At 43.6% G+C, this 22600-nt stretch overlaps 1 protein-coding gene across 3 annotated transcripts in view; it reads left to right on the top strand.

Moving 5' to 3' along the window:
• The window catches only part of brf1b (BRF1 RNA polymerase III transcription initiation factor subunit b), a 127301-nt gene that overhangs the window by 88229 nt on the left and 16472 nt on the right, over nucleotides 1-22600 (top strand). For all 3 annotated transcript variants that reach the window (XM_021612195.2, XM_036985214.1, XM_036985215.1), the window contains one exon: nucleotides 16373-16424. In XM_021612195.2, coding sequence (XP_021467870.2) covers nucleotides 16373-16424 — 52 coding nt within the window. The remainder of the gene's footprint in view (nucleotides 1-16372; nucleotides 16425-22600) is intronic.

The raw sequence follows: 22600 nt of genomic DNA, 5'->3' as shown, positions 1-22600 counted from the left end.
AGCACTTCTGGGATAGAAAATACAACAAGGCTAATGTTGCTTATGATGCCTCTCTCTTATCGAGGTATTAAACAGACAGGCTATTCAACAAGCCATTTTTATAATTTCCTGACAACATGGAAACACTTTCACATAACCACAGGAACCAGGCCCTTTTTACCACCAATAATAGGCACCAATTGTGGCGTAAAGGTCCCCTATTGCCTCTGGAGGTGTTCAAATTGTACACCCTCCTCAGTCCCCCACTACCACCCACCCCATTTCTGATCCCTAGGCTGGTTTGCCGAAAACAAGCCAATCTTGCCCTCTGGACGTCATGTCTGAGGTGTCCGTCTTCCCCCCTCTCTCCAATTAATCCTCCAGTTGGACTCCAAATGTCCTTGTGAGAGATGTAATGAATGCAGAGCAGACGGAGCATGAGATCACGACTTCTGTTACTGACACGCCACGGCAGACCATTTCTCATTTTGCCAATAATTTCTAGATCATGCCACGGCCACATTAATGATAATTAACATTTTGGTAATGAATTCTGAATTGGTAATGAAAATGAGATGTGAGGCACTGTTGGAGAGCTGATGAGTAGACTGCCGGTAGAATTACAAAGCCCCCCATCACCTACCCTACTCCCCCTTCAGCAGGCTCAGGTGCCGGGGTCGGTACTATCTAGTCTCTGGTCAACTCCAACAGATTGGAGCTATCCCTTCAGGCCTCGATTCTTCATCAAAAGGCAGATGCTGGGTTTATATTCAATTTTCTCCCACTAACAATGGATTGACTGCCATCAGTTATGAATGTTATGTGTCCATGGAAGTAGAGCTCATTTGATGGAATCGTGTCACTTCTGGCTATTCAGTGTGTTAATGAATTAGATACAAGCATTACGGTATGATTTTTTATGAACGTTGAAGACCTAGACATCATGTTTCAACTAAGAAGGGTCCAGCCTTTCATTCGTCATATTTAAGGTTGCACGTCTTCTCCTATTGTTTGAGCACAAAGCCTTACAGTCTTATTGACTCATTGATGCACTTGTGTCCCATCACTGCAACCTTGAAGTTGCTGAGGCTCTGGGCTTCAACCGAACAGACTACCGGTTCTCAGAATGTGATCAGCTTACGTGGGGGGAGGTGGGGAGTAGACGACGTGAACCAAATCAAATTTATTTATATAGCCCTTCTTACATCAGCTGATATCTCAAAGTGCTGTACAGAAACACAGCCTAAAACCACCAAACAGCAAGGAATGCAGGTGTAGAAGCACGGTGGCTAGGAAAGACTCCCTAGAAAGGCCAAAAATATGACAATGAACTCGAGTTTTAGTTCCAGTGCTACAGCAGCGGATCTGAGCCTCCTGCTGGATTATGGGAAAGCATCTGGAACTCTGTCTATTGGGATGATGAGAGGGGGGTAAGATTCGTTTCCCTGTGTGCACTTTAGCTGGCCTGGTTTTGTCTAGCTTGGGCCAGCACCCTGAACTATAAGGTATGCCAGCCTCACTTCTGTTCATAAAGCACCTTCTATTCCCGTCAGTGAGAAATGGCTACGTTTTGTTTCTGTTTCGTACGTGTTTCCTCATTGGATTCAAATAAGAATGTGTGCATTTTTAATACTCCCTCAACTTTATATCAGCATCTAGTATTGAATCACAGCCAGATATCTGAGACTGAGGGAACAGAGTGACTTTCTCTAAGTGTTTCTCTTGAATGTTTGAAAGCTAGCACTTGGTATGTGACTTGGTATCCCCGCACAACACATTTCAGTTTGTTGTCACATAAAATGCTCAGTGCTTGTCATTGTGATGCATCTTACATTAGTCGGAGGCAAGATTGCTCTCTTTAAAGTTGTTGCTGCCTCCCATTTGTATGAGGAACCGCGATGCGAGTCGAGCTTGTGGGATTCAGGTGGCTTAGCCTGCTCTTGGATCTGGCTGTTATACCTGGTACCTCAGAGCGTGCGTTGTGTTTTAAAAGCCCTTAGAGGAAAGGAGTGGAAAGGGAGAAGGGAGCCTGACAGTAAATCCATTGTTCGCTGTGATCCTGTTGGTTAGTGCGCCGCCGCGCTTACACAACCCCCCCAGACTCCTTCTCCTCGGATGACGCACAGCTAGTGTTGTTGATAATATCATCCTAGCCTCCCCCTCCCACTCAGAGCGGAGAACTTTGTCACTGAATTGAAATACTTTCTTAGACACAAACTTGGAACAGTATCTGATGCATGTTTTTTTTCCCTTCTCATTTGAACCAGGTAAATTAATTGAGAAGTAGTTGTCATCTGCATTAATGGCCCAGCAAGATGTACAGGACACATCAACAGAGACATCAACAAACACAACAGCAGAGTCAGTCCAATACAGTAATTAAACATATATTTCCCCCATTACAGGGCTGAAACTCTTTTCTCACTGACAGAACTGGAGCTAACTGTCCGAGTCTGAACGTGCTCAGCTATCTGTGGTGCTCTCTCACTCGCAGAGCAGAGACTCTTAGAATTAATTTTCTGTCTCGCATTCAGACACACTCTGAACACTGAAACTTTCCCACAGCCACAGATCACGAGAAGTCTCACCCCTCCCTTTCACTACAAGTCCTCCACCAGCTGCCAGACGAAAGCCCCCTCCGCGCCCACCAAACTAACAAAGATGGAAAAGCGCTCTTCCAGAGAGGTCAAAACTAATTACCCTGTAGTTCTTTGTCCCTCATCAACTCCTCCCTCCCGCCCCATCCCTTTCTCTTTATGAAAGCTGCAATCCCTGACTAGTCAAGGTTGGTTGTTTTAAGTGTAAATTGTAACGAACGGTGGCAGAAAAGTCTGTGTGCTGATCTCTTTTCAGGGAGTCCCGCAGGAGCCTCTCAACCGTACCCTTTACTTGACCTTGATATGATTTTCGTTTTACTGGTAGCATTCGGGACCAGTGACACAGCAGGAAACTTCAGCAGACACACAGAGCTGTTCTGCATTTGAAAGGGCTCGTAATTCCAGCCTCCCGGCGACCTTTTTTCTCCTGACTAGTTTTCGATACAATACAATAATGTCAACCTTGGGGTCAGGTGTGTTTGTTTGTGTCTTTATTGACCTCACAAAGGTCAAAGTTTGGAGCAAGAAGCACAGGCTGTCTCGTCTCACGCTGGCCAGAAATAGCAGCCCAGGATCTGGGGCACCCTGATGTGTTTTGCAGGGTTCGTCTCTGAGAGATTGCCTCTCGCCTTCTCCCCCTCAAACTATCTCCAATTTCCTCTTGAAATGTCATCATTTCCATCCGGCTGCTACTTTTCCCTCTGCTGTGACTCCCCCTCCCCCTTTGCCTGCTAACCCACTCCCAGCACCCGTGCGAAAGGCTACCTCTGCAAACCAACAGATGACACAGATGCTCTGGTTCATGCCAAAGCCCTCAGATGCCCATCCGGTTGCTGTTGAGGGGACCTGTTATGGAGGCACCTGGGTGTGGAATGTGCTGTGGCTGTGTGTGAATGATGCACCATACAGCCAGACCCCCTGGTTCTCCCCTAGACCCCCACCCCCTTCCATGCCCTTAAGCACAGCCCCCAACCGACAGATTGATTCGTCAACTCTCCACAGCATCTCTGTCATGTCGTGCCACATCCCCAGTATCCCTGCATTGGTAAACACTGGAGTTGTTGACAGACGATTTCCCCAGAGGGCAGGATCTGGCCTATCAGTGTCTCCCTGAGCCATGCCTGTGGGGAGCGGAGGGAAGGCACGCGAGCAGACCCTGTCTCCACCCGTAGGCAGGAAAGGACTTGCAGAGTGACGTGTGCAGAACAGGACCTGGATGTCTGGTTGTGTGGGCTTCTCTTTCCTATGGACTATACAGATCACATAGCAGACTCTGTAATGTTTAGTCTGCTTAATGCACCAGAGAGCTCTTTTCCTGAGATGTATTTTCCGGAACGCCTGGCATTCTTTCTGTTCTCAAACAGTCTGAGGGATGGCTCAAGCTCGCAGATGCATTTCTTATGTCAGTAAATCTCTGCCCACGCTCCACTCTCGCAGTGCCTCTCTTGTCAGGGGCAGCCACTTATTTGTGTGTGGAAGAATCCCAGCCTCTTCTTAGCCAGACAGTCACTGTCTCCCCCACTGGCACCCCTTGTCCGTCTGTGCAATTGTGCGAAACAGCAGCTAGTCAGAGTCTTCTCTTAAAGATTAGCAGTGGAGACTGTTGGCCGGGTGGAAGTCCTTCTTCAAAGGAACTTCCCTCAGCTGCACTGACATCTGACCTCTCTGTAAAGTGAATGGTAACAGAGGTCATAGATGGCTCACCCACTATTGTTCCACATTGTTGAGGGCAGTGATTTATCTGTAGCTTGTGGTCAGGCAGTCTGGAGGGCACCTTGATGTTTGAGCTCGAAAACCACTTCCTGCTGTTAGGAACAATGGCTGTGTCCCAACTCAAATCAAAGTGCACAGGACACAGCAGGTGTAAAACAGAACAGTGAGACACTTACTTGCAAGCTCTTTCCCAAAAATGCATTATTCAATATCAAGTTAAGATTAAATAATATAAAGTTTTAAAAAACGAATAATACAAATATGAGAATGTAAGCTATATACAGGGTCAGTGCCAGCACCATAATTTCGATATGCAGGGATACTGGAGTAGAGGTAGATATGATATGTACATGTAAGCAGGGGTAAAAACATGACTGGTAGCAGGATAGATAATATAAATAAATTAATAACAATTATAGCAGCAACATTTGTGTGCAAGCGTGTCAGTGTCAGTGTTTGTGAATGTATGGGTATACACCTGTTGGTGTGCATAGAGTCAGTGCAGATAGTCCGTGGGTGAGGGTGGGCAGCCATTGTTTAGCTGTTCAAGAGTCTTATTTCTTGAGGGTAGAAGCTGTCTTGGAGCCTGATGGTCCGAGACCTGATGCTCTGGTACCTCCTGCTGGACGGTAGCAGAGAGAACAGTCCATGACTGGGGTGGATAGAGTCTTTGGCAATTATTTGAGGCCTTCCTCAGACACCGCCTAGTATGAATAGGTAATAGTACCCCTATGGTACTGATTGGGCTCTGGTCAAAAGTAGTGCACTATGTAGGGAATAGGGTGTTATATTTGGGAAGTGCCCAATGTGGCAAAGGTGGCTTGGACCATACAATCTCCTTGGCTAGGAGCTCTTGAGGGGATGCTACTTCAGTGGATGTAATTTTGTCAATTTTGCCTTCCATGCTAAACGTTAACACTTATATCTGACGTATGAAGGAAATATCTTTTTCACCTTATGTAGGGTGTGCATTAGTTCATGTTTATTGATTCATTGATGTTTATTATGTTTTAATTCATGTATTAGTGTGTACTCTTTATATCGTAGACAATCAGCCATTCAATTGGCTACATTTGTTAATGTGATAGGCAATATAATCATTATTACATTTGATACTTTTGCTCTTATTTACCAATGGTAAATTACATTAAGTCCCTTTCACAAGAACACTCATTCACAACAACAAGCAGGTTGTTAACCATTTGAGGGAAGTCATGAATCCTCATAGACTCAGAGGTTGAACTGCTCAGGGCAACTGGTGAAGATAAATCACGGAGCCTTGGTGCTGCAAATCTATCTATGTGGTGATCCACACACATTTCTGTGCCGGCCCTCTTTCTCCATCTGCTTCTCTGCGTCAAGGGAAGGTGATGCAGACATTTCTTGTGTCTCAAGCTGTCTCTGTGGGAACTCCCTCCCACTCACCGGGTTGCCATGGGCACAGCTCTCAGCTGTAGTCCTACTAGATAGGCCTGGGCTGAACAGGCGTTCTGACCACTGTTAGAGTAAATATTCAGTGCAGGATTATAATAAAGAAACTCCACCTCTTACCCTATTGTTTTGTTAGGGGTGGAGATTCATGTATAGAATGAGAACATGAGACTAAATGCAATTCAAGAACAGCCATTTGATATTACTGACTGGCAGTGTAGTCGCAGTGGTCATAAAATCTCCCATGATCTAGACCCTGTAAAACAACACATTTCACTGCACTTATCTGGTGTATGTGACAATGATAAAAATACAAATAAATCTCAGATGATCAATGTTTTGCAGGGAAGGGCATGGTGAACATTTCCCTAGTAGATAACAAACCTGACCTGATCCAACCAAGCGGTCTGTTCGCAATACTATTTGTGAATGTTATTGAGAGTTAGAAAAATGTAGAGGGGGAGCGTGTCTGTGTGTTGGGGGTTGTGGAAGAAAGCCCCCCACAGGCAGTCCCATTTACAGTTGGAGAATACCAACTGTGAAATTGGGTGTGCAGAGATGGGGGAGAGTGCCGTCACAACAGTGAGATACAGTGGGGGGTGGGGTGGGTGTAACTAAATCTCTCCCCGCTGCTGACCTGCTCAGTGGGAGCATCAGATAATAGTCACTTCTTTCTTCCTCCATTCCGAAGATTCCCCATCTCATTCCTATTCCCGAGACCCTCCGTGCCCTCCAGAATGTGTCTGCAAGAAGCGTGATAAGGCCCGCTGGTCAGCCAGAGGAGGTGAAATCACGTGTGCAGGGGAAAAACTGCTGATGCAAACTCACGGCCCCTGGTCGGATTGCATCTGTATTCTTCCGGGGTAGCCCGTATCGGCTGTTGGATTGGAGACATTGTACTCCATCTTTAATGGCTTTATCCTTGGGGAAAGGGATGGCTTCATGTTCCCTGAGCCAGCCCCCCTGAAAAAAGGTTAGAATCCATAACCTCGCTCTTCAGTGCTGATAGTGGAGTGTGAAAGCAGCAGTGCGCTGGAACATACCAGAAGGCCTCACTTCTGGCATGTTCCAGCCTATAGCACTATCCTCCAGGCTGTCCCTGGCCGTCTGCCTCCATTCTGCCTCGCACTAGGTGGCTTTAGCCAGCGCTCTACATATTGGCTCTGAATGGCCGTGCCGCAGGAGCGTTTTTCCAGACGCTCGGACACAGTGGTGGAGCTCCGAGGCTCCTGCTAGCCCTTTGGGCCCACGCCCCACAGGTCGTCCGCCTCCACCCACCAGATAGTGAGGGACCTGGCAATACTCGTGTTCCATCTGTGCTCACCCCTTTGCAGGAAGGCGATGGGGGGAAATAATCAGGGTGTGGCCCCTTCATACTGGTACCCACACCAGCTGGACAGAAAGGACCATTGTGGGTGATCACTGCTACTACCACCACCCACTATGGTATGGTCGAGTGCACACTCCCTTCAAATATATTTATATCCACACATCTGCTGTGCGATATTGGCTCCAGTGAAATATGGCTTCCCTTCCCCTGCTGTCAGATTGAATTGACAAGCATTATTGACGTGGTGACATATGGGCCTGCCTGGAAAAAGCTCTCGCTCTGAACCGGTGGAGGGGAGAGATGTTCTAATATCACCACCACACATTTTACAGTCAAGTCCAATGGCTGTCATTTAAATGCTTGCTGCAAAGCCCTCTAATATGTATCTCGTAACTGTAGAAGCGTTACATTTCTCTCATTGATATTTTTATTTTATTTAACTAGGCAAGTCAGTTAAGAACAAGTTCTTATTTACAATGACAGCCTACCGGGGAACAGTGGGGTAACTGACTTGTTCAGGGGCAGAACAACAGATTTTTGTGTTGTCAGCTCAGGGATTCAATCCAGCAACCTTTTGGTTACTGGCCCAACGCTCTAACCACTAGGCTACCTGCTGCCCCCAATTGATAACTGTGATGAAGTTTCCATGTTGCCATTATTGATCTGAGCTCAGATTTGCTTTAAAAAAAGACTTGTGTTACTTATGTTACTTTGACTTACAAAGCCTTCAGTCTAAGTCCTGAATCTTGGTAATACCCTAACCGACCCACATCTCAGACAGACATAACTCTAAGAAAATATCAGTACAAATAAAATACAAATTTTAAGCAGATGGGAATACTCATCCAACCCTGCCTAGCCCCCCATCTCAGAGGGGGGTGCAAGGGGGAGCTTGGAGAAGCCTAGGAATTAATGATATAATTAACTGGCAGATCTGTCTTTGGTGTACTCGCTCCATTAGAGCTTGTATTGACCATCTGACTAAAGGCTGAGAGGGCACCTGCGGTGCACAGGGCGGGCATTTGGGCACATTTGGGCGTGGTCCCTATGCCAGCCAATTCTACTGGAAGATTCCTTTCCCCTTTTGGGTGACCCCGGTTTCACACAAGCGGTCCCATCTCCCCCTTTTACCACAAAAGATGTTCCTCAATCTTGGTTTCAAATATGATGAAATGAAAGTCGAGGCTCAATTCAATTTAACCTGTAGTACAGTCTTTATGTAGTATCTTTTTTCCCATGGTCAAATTAAATACATTTATATTTTTGTTACATTAGCCTATGAATGTCCTGCTTAACACAATGTTTGTGTCATCATCGCAAATGTTATTCATATTTTTTTATTTAACTAGGCAAGTCATTTAAGAACAAATTCTTATTTACAATGACGGCCTACACCGGATGACACCCGGCCAATTGTGCACCGCCCTATGGGACTCCCATTCATAGCCGGTTGTGATGCAGCCTGGAATCGAACCAGGGTCTGTAGTGACGCCTCTAGCACTGAGATGCAGTGTCTTAGACCGCTGTGCCACTCGGGAGCCTACATAACTACATAATGCTTAAAAAACACTTCAACTTCAACCAGTAAAATGGCTCTTTTGCTAGCTTTTGCTACAACTGCATACAAAATAGTTATTTTGCTAAGATTACAAACAAATGTAATCTTAGTGACTGTTCAAGCTGTTCATAACATCATTGTAAGCGTATGAGAACCCCAAAAAGTTATTTTGTTTAGAAATAATAAAAACTTCAATCTAGGCTATGGGCGCAGATGGCGATGAATTTCTAACTGCCGCCAAGAGTCGCGCGCATCTGTGCATGACGTCAATGTGTCGTGTACTGGGAAAGGGTCTATAGGAGAACCCTTTTTGTTCAGGTAGAACCCTCAGTGGAACCCAAAAGGGTTCTACATAGAACCAAAAGGGGTTCTTCAAAGGGTTCTCCTATGGGGACAGCCGAAGAAGTTTGTTGCTAGTTAGTGAGCGAGCCATTTCTGCTATAAACTAAACTCGGATGAAAGCAAAATATATATCACAACTATTTATTATTTCTAAATTCTTATACACTACCGTTCAAAAGTTTGGGGTCACTTAGACATTTCCTTGTTTTTGAAAGAAAAGCAATTTTTTTTGTCCATTAAAATAGCATCGAATTGATCAGAAATACTGTGTAGACATTGTTAATGTTAACGACTATTGTAGCTGGAAACGGGTGATTTTTAATGGAATATCTACATAGGCATACAGAGGCCCATTATAGGCAACCATCACTCCTGTGTTCCAATGGCACGTTGTGTTAGCTAATCCAAGATGATCATTTAAAAAGGCTAATTGATCATTAGAAAACCCTTTGCAATTATGTTAGCACAGCTGAAAACAGTTAAAGAAGAAATAAAACTGGCATTCTTTAGACTAGTTGAGTATCTGGAGCATCAGCATTTGTGGCTCAAAATGGCCAGAAACAAAGCCCTTTTTTAAATTATACCTTTATTTAACTAGGCAAGTCAGTTAAGAACAAGTTCTTATTTTCAGTGACGGCCTAGTGGGTTAAATGCCTTGTTCAGGGGCAACGACAGATTTTTAACTTGTCCGCCTGGGGATTCGATCTTGCAACCTTTCAGTTGCTAGTCCAACACTCTAACCACTAGGCTACCTGCCGCCCCCTTTCTTCTGAAACTCGTCAGTCTATTCTTGTTCTGAGAAATGAAGGCTATTCCATGCGAGAAATTGCCAAGAAACTGAAGTCCTCAACTGGCAGCTTCATTAAATGTTACCCACAAAACACCAGTCTCAACGTCAACAATGAAGAGGCGACTCCGGGATGCTGGCCTTCTAGGCAGAGTTGCAAAGAAAAAGCCATATCTCAGACTGGTCAATAAATAGAAAAGATTAAGATGGGCAAAAGAACACAGAAACTGGACGGAGGAACTCTGCCTAGAAGGCCAGCATCCCGGAGTCGCCTCTGATACCGTTGATGTTGAGACTGGTGTTTTGCGGGTATTATTTAATGAAGCTGCCAGTTAAGGGCTTGTGAGGCGTCTGTTTCTCAAACTAGATACTCTAATGTACTTGTCCTCTTGCTCAGTTGTGCACCGGGGCCTCCCACTCCTCTTTCTATTCTGGTTGGAGACAGTTTGCGCTGTTCTGCGAAGGGAGTAGTACACAGCGTTGTACGAGATCTTCAGTTTCTTGGCAATTTCTTCCATGGAATAGCCTTCATTTCTGAGAACAAGAATAGACTGATGAGTTTCAGCAGAAAGTTATTTGTTTCTGGCCATTTTGAGCCTGTAATCGAACCCACAAATTCTGATGCTCCAGATACTCAACTAGTCTAAAGAATGCCAGTTTTATTGCTTCTTTAATCAGAACAACAGTTTTCAGCTGTGCTAACATAATTGCAAAAGTGTTTTCTAATGATTAATTAGCCTTTTAAAATTATAAACTTAGATTAGCTAACACAACGTGCCATTGTAACACAGGAGTGATGGTTGCTAATGATGGGCCTCTGTACGCCTATGTAGATATTCCATTAAAAAATCACTCGTTTCCAGCTACAATAGTCATTTACAACATTAACAATGTCGACACTGTATTTGTGATCAGTTTGATATTATTTTAATGGACCAAAAAATGGATTTTCTTTAAAAAAACAAGGACATTTCTAAGTGACCCCAAACTTTTGAACGGTAGTGTATATTATACATTTTCCTATGCATTCAAAGCAATAAATATGGCACACAATAGCTCACTTTTGTCATTTTCCGAGAGTCATTGCTTTTCAGGCTAGCAACCGTTCACCTTTCTCAGACAGCATGTTGTTTATGCTGACGTCACAGTGGAATGGGGCTATTCCTGAAAGGACTGGAATGTACGTAGATTGGAATTGACCCCAACACTAAAGTGAGAGTTTTGACCCCTGCCCCCCCAGACTTTGACTTGTGCTTGGGGAGGGAGGGTGGGAGGGGTGTGTCTGACAGCTGTGTGTCTCGTGCCAAACTGTGAAGTTTCCGCCCCTGTGGGGGTTTCAGTGAGTGGTTCCTTTGTGTCTCTCACTCCACTTCAGTCAGCCACTGTCAACTAATGCCACATAATCTACCTCATCGTCAAAATCCACACCCAGGTCCAAAATCTACCCCTAGGCTCAGAATGTCATTCACACACACTTAAACCCACATGCACATATCTTAACTGTTTCGGGACCACACCTTCTGATCACTCACACACACTCACACACTTACACTCCTCACGGCCACATTCTGATCACATATACAATGCTTACACATATTCACACGCATTCTAAAACCCTCGACAGCCGCCTTGCACCCTCACCCTCATCATACAAGTGCTCACAGACCCTCCTCCCAATCACACACTTGCTCACACACAATTTACCCCCTCACATACGCAATAGTCACATCCACTTTGCTCCCACACACCCTTCACACACATTCTTGAGCACACGCACACAGACATGAAAGCATGCACATGAAATGGGAAAGGCACACAAAAACAGAGACAGACAGACAGGCAGATCCAAGACACACGCACACACACCAGTCCAAACCAGAGGGCCCCCAGACTGCAAGGCCGTCAGAGCAGCCGTAGCACCTCAGTGCGTGGCCCCCGGTCACATTTCACCACCCCCAACAGAATGGGTGTCACTCTGCGTTAGCCTCACACAGTGTCAAATCAGTCCCCAAGGGCCATCTGGGAGCTCATATCATACGAGGTCATGTATCCGTCCCCAAGCCGTCCCCTCCCAGGCTAGTGAGAAAAGGCCAGTTAAGTAAAAACATTTTTTAAAGGGAGACGAGTAGCAAAAGTTCTACAAATGTGCTTATAGTTGCCCACAGAAACCATTTTGATATAACTGTTACATGACTGAACAGTATAGCTGCTCCTCAGAGAATGTCTGTGGAGTTCAACAGCGCAGTCAGTCTTTTTTAATCGGAGCCCCATTCATGTAATTAACTACCATATTGGTGAAGACTCTAGGGTGGAAATGGTCCTGATTTTAGGATGCCTCACTAGCATTAACCACTTTTCCATCCACAGTTTTTATGCGAGTTAAGTCATGTAATGCATTAAAAAAAATTGTGACAGGTGTGATGGAAACATGAAGTGTCGGTATAATTTCATATAGTGTCATTGTAACATATACATTTCACAATTTGTTAGTTCGACATGGTGGGATCTTTTTGTACCCCCTTTGCCCTCAGAACAGCCTCATTTCATGTCGACAGCATTCCACAGGGAATGGATGTCCTTTGGGTGGTGGACCATTCTTGATACACATGGGAAACTGTTGAGCATGAAAAGCCCAGCAGCGTTACAGTTCTTGATGCAAGCCGGTGCGCCTGGCACCTACTACCATACCCCATTCAAAGGCACTTCACTCTTTTGTCTTGCCCATTCACCCTCTGAATGGCACATTTACACAATCCATGTCTCAATTGTCTTGAGGCTTAAAAATCCTTCTTTAACCTGTCTCCTCCCCTTCATCTACACTGATTGAAGTGGATTTACAAGTGACATCAATAAAGGATCATAGCTTTCACCTGGATTCACCTGGTCAGTCTGTGTCATGGAAAGAGCAGGTATCCTTAATGTTTTGTACACTCAGTATAAGTTATGATAAACTTTATGGTGGTTAAGTGATGGACGGGGATTTTCTATAAGTATTGATGATAGGTTATTATTTGAATGCTGGTGACATGATGATCAATGCTTGGCTGCCAATTATCAAATATAAATGATATTGACCTTATCCATATCTCATGACATGACCTACCCTGTCCACCTACCCTGTCCACTGTTGTCTAGAAAGCAAGCACCAAAAACAGATTGGGCAAGTTTGCTGTTTATCGCATCCGCTTTTTTTGCGATGGAAACACATTTAACTCATGTACAAGTGTGTATTAATACGCATGTTTGAATTGGAAATGTGTTTTTTGCATATCCCAACTCCCCCTGGAACACCCTCAGAGAGTGGGGTCACAGCCAGGGTCTGCTATTATCAACAGTGACCCTGGAGCAATTAGGGTTAAGTGTCTTGCTCAGGGACACATCAGCTTGGGGATTCTAGCCATCTCCCGGTTAATGGCCCAACGCTCTAACCGCTAGGCTACCTGCCACCCTAACTAGGCTACCTACCACTCTGTGTCGCGTGCTAGTGTGTGTGTGTAATACGCACATGCGTTTCCTTCAAATGGATACTCGTTATTGCATCGGCAAGTGGCAGCTCGTTCTAGGAAAATACCCTGATGCATTTTGAGAATTGAATTTGAAAACCATATAATATCTGATTGAATTGGCAGATGCTTTTGCTCGGGTCTGTCTGCGGTTGCATAGTTGCCCTCACAGACAGCATTAAGGCCCAGTGTGCAGTGTGCTCTGTAGAATTGCTATTGATTCCCTTCCATTACTTTTGGACCAAAATGGAAGGTCAGAATACTAACTGGCATGATAACAAAAATCAAAAGCGCTTCTACACACAACAAGCGGACCTTTTGACCTTTGTGTTCAATCAACCCAACCGAGTAGCTGTTTTATTGTATATGCACTGCGTGTGACTAAGATTCCTCACACCTCAATACAATTTCACCTTCGCATCCAGACATTTCTGTATGTGTGGTTGTTGATTTCGTTTTTTGTCACTTTGTAACAAGTAAGGTCCGCTTGGTGCATTGATTTAAAACGTTAATAAGGCACCTATTGCTGGAACAAAAAACAATTGGTGTACAATAACTTTTCCAACTGTCCATTTATCTGAAAATAATGCACACTCTAGAATGCCTTACAAGCACATCAGAATAAAGTATTCAACAATGCTGTGGTATACGATAACAAAAAACAAACCTGACCTTTCGACCTTGAGTTCAATCAACCTTACGCTCTTTGATCCGCCTATCAGCTGTGTGACTGTATTCACACTGTGTGCATATGACTAAGATTCCTCACACCTCAATTCCGTTTCATGCTTGCATCCAGAATATTTCTGTATGTCTGCTGGTTAGCTGGTTGCACAGCACACCATGATCCGCCTATGACAGGATTATATAGCTATATATGCATCGACTGTATTTAACTTTAGGAAGCGTGCAAGCGCGAAACTCAGGACCCGCGGGCTACATGGCTATTATCTGGCCCATGCTGTAAGTGTATTAGTCACAGCTGGGCGAAAGAGAGCTCTCTGTCCAAGGCTATTGACTCACTCTACTCGGTTGTGTTACGGTTTGCTGCGCTCGCCATACCCACCCCAGGGATGGTTGTGTTTCTCCAGTAAGGGCGCACAGCAGTCCTAATGATAGTGTGGCACTGGTGAACTCGCTGGCACGCCGAGGAAGGTTATTGTGGTCGTTGTGGGGAGGACGTAGACATGGGATGGCTGGAAATGACATGCTTCTTCTTCATATTCCACCCATTTTTAATAGGTCTTTCTATGTGGCAGTGAGATTGAATTTGGAACATTTGAGTTATAAAAACACTAACAAACACACTGAATACTGAAAACTGTTGTGGCTAAAGCAGCAGTTTGATTCAACGTCTGCTAGCCTAGAATCAAACTACTAGCGCACCGCTAGCCACTGCTTTCAATGGAAGACGGAGGTTCAACCCACTGTATTTCTAGAAGCATGTGCCGTCAAACTACGCAGATGGCTAATGCTTACAGCCTCTCTTAATGAGGCTCGACAAAGGGAGAGAGAGCCCTGCTTGGCAAACGAGAAACGCTATCCCTCCCACACCCCTTTTTTTGCCTCCTCCCTTTCCCTAATCAGATTAATTAGTGGCACTTTCCCTTATCGAAGGGGAAAGCACTCCCACTGAGTCCTCAGGGAGACCCCCTATTTCTCTACAAGGGGGGTGGAAGAGGAGATGGGGGAAATTCTCTCTTCCATGCAGGGAGGGAGGGAGTGTTGTGTATGTGTGTCACGCTGGAGGGAGGGGGGTAGGAAGGGAGGGAGTTTGTATTTGCATTTGTTTGTGTGTAAACTATATTTAATGAATTAATTTGTCAGGGTATATGAGTTATGTTTGAGCGACTTAGTTGTGTATATGTCTGGGTTTGGTGTGGCTAGGGCACTTGTGTGTTTTGTTAAAATATTTCTTGCTGCTTTTCCTTTTTAATATGCTACACCTGCCTTCTATAAAGGCAATATTACAACGACACTGATGGATAGAGTAGTCAGTGGTGTCTTATTTAGGCTGTGGCCACATTTACATTTTGTGTGAACATTCCATATTGAGCAATTCCTCTTTCAACCGGAGTCATCTGTTGATATATGATGGACAACAGAGATGATTGTCAGATAAAAAATGCACAAATTGGTCCGTCTTTTATTTATGCAACTTGTATGAAAATAGTTGACTTGGGCTGTCATTTGACGGACAAAAGCAGACAATTGATGAATGCATGTATGATTTCATCCATGTTCATGCGTCCCAATGTGGCCGGATGCCTGAGTTAGAGGAAACTCCCCAACTAACAGGTGCCATAAAACAGCCTTACAGACGTAGCCTACCTTAGAGAAATACAGTACCACCGCATTCTCCTTCTCCACACCGAAACACGTCAAGGTCACTTTCTATCCAACCTTCCAGAATCCCTCATTTCCCCCACTTCCCCCTTAAGACTAATTAACTTTGTAAGAGAGCGCTTTTTGATATAAGCCTTAAATAGCATTAGCTTTAAATAGTAGCGTTTGATGTTAAAAGCTGATTTCTAGCCAATTTAGCCCCAGCGTTTCATCAATGCCAGAGGGTTTCTTGAACCCCAGCGGGGAAGGTCTTGGACTGAAATGTTTCAAATGCGCAGGTTTGAAAGTCAAAACGGCAAGTAGGTTGAAGGGTGGGCGGGGTTGTTAATTTGCTGTAATAAATAGTTTATTTCCAGAAAACTCGTTTTTTTTTTATTGGAGGAGAGGTTGGTGAATCTTTTGCGTTCAATTATAATGTAGAAAATGATTATAATTTTTGTATCTTTATATAACTAGGCAAGTCAGTTAAGAACAAATTCTTATTTACAATGACGGCCTACCCCGGACGACGCTGGGCCAATTGTGCGCCACCCTATGGGACTCCCAATCACGGCCCGGATGTGATACAGCCTGGAATCCAACCAGGGACTGTAGTGACCGCCTCTTACACTGAGATGCAGTGCCTTAGACCTCTGCACCACTCAGGAGTCCTAGAATGTAGGAGGTGTGCTAGTTTGGTACATTTTTGTGTAGCATTCTGTTTTTTCATCGAGTGTTAGCTAAGGTTACTCATGCTTGTGCTCTCTTTTTCAATTCTGATGGTTTAGACGTTCTTCTCTCTTTCAGACTCCGTCCACTTATATCCTCTGCAACCAAGAAGAAGAGAGCCGCTTCACAGGTGAGCCCCACCACACACAACAAAATCTAAATTCTGTAAACCTTTTTTTTTACAACCCGGTATTTAACAGATAGTTACTTTGAAATTACAGTTATATAATAATTGCATACAAATTACAATTTAGTTTCTTTGAGATTAATTTACATAAGCGTAGTTTGTACCATTTGGTACCAAGTAGTTATAAATTATGTGAGGTAAGTATCAGAAAGTATCCATTGTTACCACCTAGTTTCCTAGTAAATACAACGTAAATACCACCTTAAACTGAGCTGTAAAATAAACTGTATTTAATGCGACTTGGAAAAATTAGGATGACCATTTTCAGACCTGCCAACCTGCAAACATTTTGCATACCATGCCCGCAATTTAAGGTCAAAGTACTCTGGTTAAAAAACTACTCTAAAATATTCAAAAAGAGGCTTCTAGCTGGCACATTGTGGTTTTAGACTCAACCGTTTGAAGTTGGAGCTGAGCCAATCATACATAGATAATCGTGGAAACAGCAAAGGGAGCACCCCCCTATTCACCTCGATGGGGCAGCAGTGGAGAAGGTGGAAAGTGTTAAGTTCCTTGGTGTACATATCACCAACAAACTGAAATGGTCCACATACACAGAGTGTGATGAAGAAGGCACAACAGCACCTCTTCAACTTCAGGAGGCTGAAAAAAATGTGTCTTGTCACCGAAAACCCTCAGTAACTTTTACAGTTGCACAATTGAGAGCATCCTATCAGACTGTATCACTCCCTGGTACTGCTACTGCACCGGCCATAACCGCAGGGCTCTCAAGAGGGTTGTGCGGTCTGCACAACGCATCACTGGAGGCAAACTACCTACGCTCCAGGACACCTACAACACCCAATGTCACAGGAAGGCAAAGAAGATCATCAAGGACATTAACCACCTGAGCCACTACCTGTTCACCCCGCTACCATCCAGAAGGCAAGGTCAGTACAGGTGCATCAAAGCTGGAGAGATTGAAAAACAGCTTCTCTCTCAAGGCCATCAGATTGTTAAACAGCCACCACCAGCACAGAGAGGTGGCTGCCTACCTACAGACTTGATATCATTGGCCACTTTAATAAATGGAACACTAGTCACTTTAATAATGCCACTTGAAGAATGTTTACATACAGTGCCTTGCGAAAGTATTCGGCCCCCTTGAACTTCGCGACCTTTTGCCACATTTCAGGCTTCAAACATAAAGATATAAAACTGTATTTTTTTGTGAAGAATCAACAACAAGTGGGACACAATCATGAAGTGGAACGACATTTATTGGATATTTCAAACTTTTTTAACAAATCAAAAACAGAAAAATTGGGCGTGCAAAATTATTCAGCCCCCTTAAGTTAATACTTTGTAGCGCCACCTTTTGCTGCGATTACAGCTGTAAGTCGCTTGGGGTATGTCTCTATCAGTTTTGCACATCGAGAGACTGACATTTTTTCCCATTCCTCCTTGCAAAACAGCTCGAGCTCAGTGAGGTTGGATGGAGAGCATTTGTGAACAGCAGTTTTCAGTTCTTTCCACAGATTCTCGATTGGATTCAGGTCTGGACTTTGACTTGGCCATTCTAACACCTGGATATGTTTATTTTTGAACCATTCCATTGTAGATTTTGCTTTATGTTTTGGATCATTGTCAAAGGCCAGATTTGTGCAATATACGACTGATTGTTGTCCTATGGACAGAGTCTCCCACCTCAGCTGTAGATCTCTGCAGTTCATCCAGAGTGATCATGGGCCTCTTGGCTGCATCTCTGATCAGTCTTCTCCTTGTATGAGCTGAAAGTTTAGAGGGACGGCCAGGTCTTGGTAGATTTGCAGTGGTCTGATACTCCTTCCATTTCAATATTATCGCTTGCACAGTGCTCCTTGGGATGTTTAAAGGTTGGGAAATCTTTTTGTATCCAAATCCGGCTTTAAACTTCTTCACAACAGTATCTTGGACCTGCCTGGTGTGTTCCTTGTTCTTCATGATGCTCTCTGCGCTTTTAACGGACCTCTGAGACTATCACAGTGCAGGTGCATTTATACGGAGACTTGATTACACACAGGTGGATTGTATTTATCATCATTAGTCATTTAGGTCAACATTGGATCATTCAGAGATCCTCACTGAACTTCTGGAGAGAGTTTTCTGCACTGAAAGTAAAGGGGCTGAATAATTTTGCACGCCCAATTTTTCAGTTTTTGATTTGTTAAAAAAGTTTGAAATATCCAATAAATGTCGTTCCACTTCATGATTGTGTCCCACTTGTTGTTGATTCTTCACAAAAAAATACAGTTTTATATCTTTATGTTTGAAACCTGAAATGCGGCAAAAGGTCGCAAAGTTCAAGGGGGCCGAATACTTTCGCAAGGCACTGTATCTCACATTACTCATCTCATATGTATATACTGTATACTGTATCCTTCACTATCTATTCTATCTTAGCCTCTCTGTCGCTTCTCATCCATATATTTTATACTTATATATTCTTATCCCATTCCTTTACGTAGGCCGTCAATGTAAATAAGAATTTGTTCTTAACTGACTTGCCTAGTTAAATAAAGGTTACATTTACTACATTGTGTGTATTAGGTTTTGTTTTGAAATTTGTTAGATATTAGTTTTTGTTGTGCAATTGTTAGATATTACCTGTTAGATACTGCTGCACTGTTGGATCTAGAAGCGTAAGCATTTTGCTCCACTCGCAATAACATCTGCTAACCATGTGTATGTGACCAATAACATTTGATTTGATTTGAATGCATTTAAATGTGTTCTTTGTAAAAAGTAATTTTCCTGAATTTCTTTCCTCAATGCGTTTAAGCCAATCAGTTGTGTTGTGACAAGGTAGGGGTGGTATACAGAAGATAGCCCTATTTGGTGAAAGACCAAGTCCATATTATGGCAAGAACAGCTCAAATAAGCAAAAAGAAACGACAGTCCATCATTACTTTAAGACATGAAGGTCAGTCAATCCGGAACATCAAGAACTTTGAAAGTTTCTTCAAGTGCAGTCTCAAAAACCATCAAGCGCTATGATGAAACTGGCTCTGATGAGGACCGACACAGGAAAGAAAGACCCAGAATTACCTCTACTGCAGAGGATAAGTTCATTAGAGTTACCAGCCCCAGAAATTGCAGCCCAAATAAATGCTTCACAGAGTTTAAGTAACAGACACATCAACATCAACTATTCAGAGGAGACTGTGTGAATCAGGCCTTTATGGCCAAATTTATTCAAGGAAACAACTACTAAAGGACACCAATAAGAAGGAGAGACTTGCTTGGGCCAAGGAACACAAGCAATGAACATTAGACCGGTGGAAATCTGTCCTTTGGTCTGATGAGTCAAAACTTGAGATTTTTGGTTCCAACTGACGTGTCTTTGTGAGACGGAGAGTAGATTAAGCATGGAGGAGGAGGTGCGATGGTTTGGGGGTGCTTTGCTGGCGACACTGTCTGTGATTTAGAATTGAAGGCACACTTAATCAGCATTCTGCAGCGATACGCCATCCCATCTGGTTTGCGCTTAGTCGGACTATCATTTGTTTTTCATCAGGACAATGACCCAACACACCTCCAGGATGTGTAAGGGCTATTTGACCAAGAAGGAGAGTGATGGAGTGCAACCCAATTGAGATAGTTTGGGATGAGCTTGACCACAGAGTGAAGGAAAAGCAGCCAACAAGTGCTCAGCGTATGTGGGAACTCCTTCAAAACTGTTGGGAAAGCATTCCAGGTGAAGCTGGTAGAATGCCAAGAGTGTGCAAAGCTGTCATCAAGGCAAAGGGTGGCTTCTTTGAAGAATCTAAAATGTAGAAAATAGTACAAATAAAGAAAAACCCTTGAATGAGTAGGTGTGTCCCAACTTTTGACTGGTACTGTATATATACACTGTACTTCAAAATAACTAAAACCAAATCGAAACTGTGTAGAAATTATAATGGACCTACATTCTAACAGTTTGTTGACTGTGTCCAGCTCGCTCATAATCACCTGAATGAAAGCTAGACAGTCAGGGAAATAATAAAAAAAATTGACAGCTAGGAAATATTTTTTTAAATTCAGTGCGGCCCTCCGGACCTCGTTGATGACCGAATGTGGCCCCCAAGGCAAAATTAGTTTGACACCCCTGCGTTGGAATAAAAATTACCCCTACATTTGACCTACAATCATGTAAAGGTGTCATTGAGACCACCTCAATTTAATTCTGGATCAAACACTAGACTACTGTTATGGCTATATTGTTTGATTTAATTTAAGACACTAGGTTTCAGGAAATGGCAGTTACAGGTTTTTAAAAATGCTAAATGCTCCAACTCCCTGAGGGGGTCACGACCTTTGACCTTCATCAGCACCACCTTGTCAGAAAATGCTAGGGAGAGCCCTGATTGAAAATATATTTTTAGGTAGTTTCTAAAGACCAGCCAATTACCAAGTACCCATAGCAGTCTATATCCTACCATTCCTACTCTTAGGTTCTAAATAAACAGAAAAAACTCACGAACGACTAGTAAATCTCAAACCACAACTGGGTCACACAGCTGCATAAGACAAAGACATATTTACACAAGCACTGGTATTTAAACCTTCCTCCTATGCTGAGTCTCCTTACACATCTGGACAGCCAATATATAGATCTCTGTTGCTAGGCAGGACTTAAATGATTATTGTTCTTTCTCACTTAATTTGAGCTGACCTCAACCAAATTCCTCACTCCTCCCCAACTCACGGTTGTCCTGTTGACTTGTACCAGACTGTGGCTTTTCTCCTTTCCATAGGAAATTCCCCTCTCTTCCTCAGTGACATGAATAAGGATATTTCATATTTTCAAGTTTAGAAGTCAGAACCCATCAGTCCCCCCTTTTGAACAATAATTCCATACTGTTTAACATTATATAAACTTGGAAATTACTTAGAAATTAACCAAAAAAATAAAACATGTTCAAGAAACAAAACATGGGCCTCCCGGGTGGCGCAGTGGTTAAGGGCGCTGTACTGCAGCTCCAGCTGTGCCACCAGAGAATCTGGGTTCGCGCCCAGGCTCTGTCGTAACCGGCTGCGACCGGGAGGTCCGTGGGGCGACGCAAAATTGGCCTAGCGTCGTCCGGGTTAGGGGGGGTTTGGTCGGTAGGGATTCTTATTCTTTTCTCATCGTGCACCAGCGACTCCTGTGGTCGGGCCTGGCGCAGTACGCACTAACCAAGGTTGCCAGGTGCATGGTGTTTCCTCCGACACATTGGTGCGACTGGCTTCCGGGTTGGATGCGCGCTGTGTTAAGAAGCAGTGCGGCTTGGTTGGGTTGTGGACGCATGACTTTCAACCTTCGTCTCTCCCGAGCCCGTACGGCGTTGTAGCGATGAGACAAGATAGTAGCTACTAAAACAATTGGATACCACGAAATTGGGGAGAAAAAGGGGGTAAAAATTCACATGAAAAAGAAAAAAAAAGAAAGAAACAAAACATGATTATCATCATCTCCGAGACGTATGGCCTCTGATCTGTAATCACACTATGCACACTCTTATTTCCCTTTCTCGTCGGACAACTGATAATGGCATTTCAGCTGGAGCTTTTGACTGTCTCTATTTCCTCCTACTGGTTCCTAAGAGAGTGATAGCACAAGACTAATAATGTGTCAAGCTATGCATAATTATACAGTTGAAGTCGGAAGTTTAAATACACTTAGGTTGGAGTCATTAAAACTCGTTTTTCAACCACTCCACAAATTCCTTGTTAACAAACTATAGTTTTGGCAAGTCGGTTAGGAAGTCTACTTTGTGCATGACACAAGTCATTTTTCCAACAATTGTTTACAGACAGATTATTTTACTTATAATTCACTGTATCACAATTCCAGTGGGTCAGAAGTTTACAAACACTAAATTGACTGTGCCTTTAAACAGCTTTGAAAATTATGTCATGGCTTTAGACGCTTCTGATTGGCAAATTGACATCATTTGAGTCAATTGGAGGTGTATCTGTGGATGTATTTCAAGGCCTACCTTCAAACTCAGTGCCTATTTGCTTGACATCATGGGAAAATCAAAAGAAATCAGCCAAGACCTCAGAAAAAAAATTGTAGACCTCAACAAGTCTGGTTCATCCTTGGGAGCAATTTCAAAATGCCTGAAGGTACCATGTTCACCTGTAAAAACAAAAGTACGCAAGTATAAACACCA

The sequence above is a fragment of the Oncorhynchus mykiss genome, chromosome 8 (assembly GCF_013265735.2).
Source record: "Oncorhynchus mykiss isolate Arlee chromosome 8, USDA_OmykA_1.1, whole genome shotgun sequence".
In the NCBI taxonomy this organism is placed as follows: domain Eukaryota; kingdom Metazoa; phylum Chordata; class Actinopteri; order Salmoniformes; family Salmonidae; genus Oncorhynchus; species Oncorhynchus mykiss.
This window is presented reverse-complemented; position numbering and strand designations above follow the sequence as displayed.